Below are 2,037 nucleotides of genomic sequence, written 5' to 3' on the forward strand. Positions count from 1 at the left end.
TTCCTTATAATAACAGGAATGTATAAAATAATAGCAGAAATGCTGCAAAATCTGCAAAAGAAAGCATCACTGACAGAGTACTTATTCCAGGCAATGGCTTGGAAAGGGAATTTGGAGGATGGACAGGAAACATAAAACTTTGAGGAACTTGGCAATGGCAGAACCGGGATTTCTCTCATGACAGGTAAAGTGAATCTATAGAATGAAGGAGAGGTTATGGAGAATAGTGTTAAATGTGGAGTTGTCCTCTAGGCACTTTCATTGGTCTCTTCCTTTGTCTCTTCGCTCTCCTCTGACAGAAAGGTGAGTTGTTCACAGGACTCCCCACATTCTTCTGAGGGCTGAGTTGGCAGGTTTGGGGTGCTATTGAACGGCTTGCTTAAATACTGCAAGAAAAACAATACATTTCAGTTACTTCACACAAACCGAACACACACACGCTGGCTAAGGCACTATGGGAGCCGACTCACCACTGCATTACGCGCATTGGTGCATTTTGAGTGGCACCGCAAAGCACTTGCTCTGCATGATAAGGCACTCCTGTGCGTTGTGGTGCACTGTGTCAGGTGCTGGTGCAATTTTGGCACCCCACTACATGCAATGTAAATGAATGTGCATTGTAAAATTATATAATGTTCGTTATTGGAAAATACTGGAGCGGACAGGTGTCAAGTCAAATAAAGGGGCTGGTGGCAATCAAAGTGTAGGGTTTCTCTGGCAGAACGCACTGGAAATCTTGCACATGCTCAGGGCGTCCCTGCTACCATAACCAAAATGGCCACCGGCATTAAGGTTTATTGTCAGTGGCCATCTTGGTTGTGGCAGCGGGGACGCACTGTGCAGTGAATCTTTGCCTACAACAAAGATGGCTGTTACTTGCTTTTTGTCGGAGCTAAATGTACAGCGGAGAAGCGGAGGCTTCCCCACTGTACACTGAGCTCTGCTTGCCCAAAGCAGGGCTAAATGTAGAAAATAACTACCCGCCCAGGCATTGGGAGATAGGAATTCCACACCCCTGCTGCCCAGAGGCTGGGCCTTGGTTGGCCTTGTGGGAAATCTGGCCCTGGGTATAGGCAACTCTAAGTCTACGTTCACACCTTTGTGGTGCATTAACACAAAGCGTGTTCCAATGGGCTCTCTAGCGCACTAAAATGATGATCGATAATGATAGATAGATAGATGGATAGTGAGAGAGAGAGAGAGAGAGAGAGAGAGAGAGAGAGAGATAGTAGATAGAGAGATAGATAGTAGATAGATATATATAGAGAGAGATATATATAGAGATAGATAGATAGATAGTAGATAGATAGATAGATAGATAGATAGATAGATATATAGTAGATAGATAGAAAGATAGATAGATAGTAGATTTATAAATAGTAGATAGATAGATCGATAGATAGATAGATAGATAGATAGATAGATAGATAGATAGATAGATAGAAAGATAGATAGTAGATAGATAGATATAGAGAGAGATAGATATAGAGATAGAGAGAAAGAGAGAGAGAGAGAGAGAGAGAGAGAGAGAGAGAGAGAGAGTGAACGTAGACTTTGTGGTGCGTTAACACAAAGCGTGTTCCAGTGGGCTCTCTAGCGCACTAAAATGATGATACATAATGATAGATAGATAGATAGATAGAGAGAGAGAGAGAGAGAGAGAGAGAGAGAGAGAGAGAGAGGAGATAGATAGATAGATAGATAGATAGATAGTAGATAGATCGATAGATAGTAGATAGATAGATAGTAGATAGATAGATAGATAGATAGTAGATAGATAGATAGATAGTAGATAGATAAATAGTAGATAGATAGATAGATAGATAGATAGATAGATAGATAGATAGATAGATAGATAGATAGATAGTAGATAGATAGATAGATAGTAGATATATAGATAGATAGATAGTAGCTAGATAGATAAATAGTAGATAGATAGATAGATAGATAGATAGATAGATAGTAGATAGATAGATAGATAGATAGATAGATAGATAGATAGAAGATAGATAGATAGATAGATAGATAGATAGATAG

General features: G+C 39.9%; 1 protein-coding gene across 1 annotated transcript in view; it reads right to left on the reverse strand.

The window, feature by feature from the left end:
• Window positions 1–204: 204 nt before the first annotated feature.
• LOC108794148 (interleukin-10 receptor subunit beta-like) overlaps window positions 205–2,037 on the reverse strand; it is a 32,041-nt gene continuing 30,208 nt past the window's right edge. The window contains exon 7 of the mRNA XM_018565141.1: window positions 205–386. Coding sequence (XP_018420643.1) covers window positions 249–386 — 138 coding nt within the window. The 3' untranslated portion in view covers window positions 205–248. The remainder of the gene's footprint in view (window positions 387–2,037) is intronic.

The sequence above is a fragment of the Nanorana parkeri genome, unplaced genomic scaffold (genome assembly GCF_000935625.1).
Source record: "Nanorana parkeri isolate BGI_ZX_2015 unplaced genomic scaffold, ASM93562v1 scaffold817, whole genome shotgun sequence".
Classification (NCBI taxonomy): Eukaryota; Metazoa; Chordata; class Amphibia; order Anura; family Dicroglossidae; genus Nanorana; species Nanorana parkeri.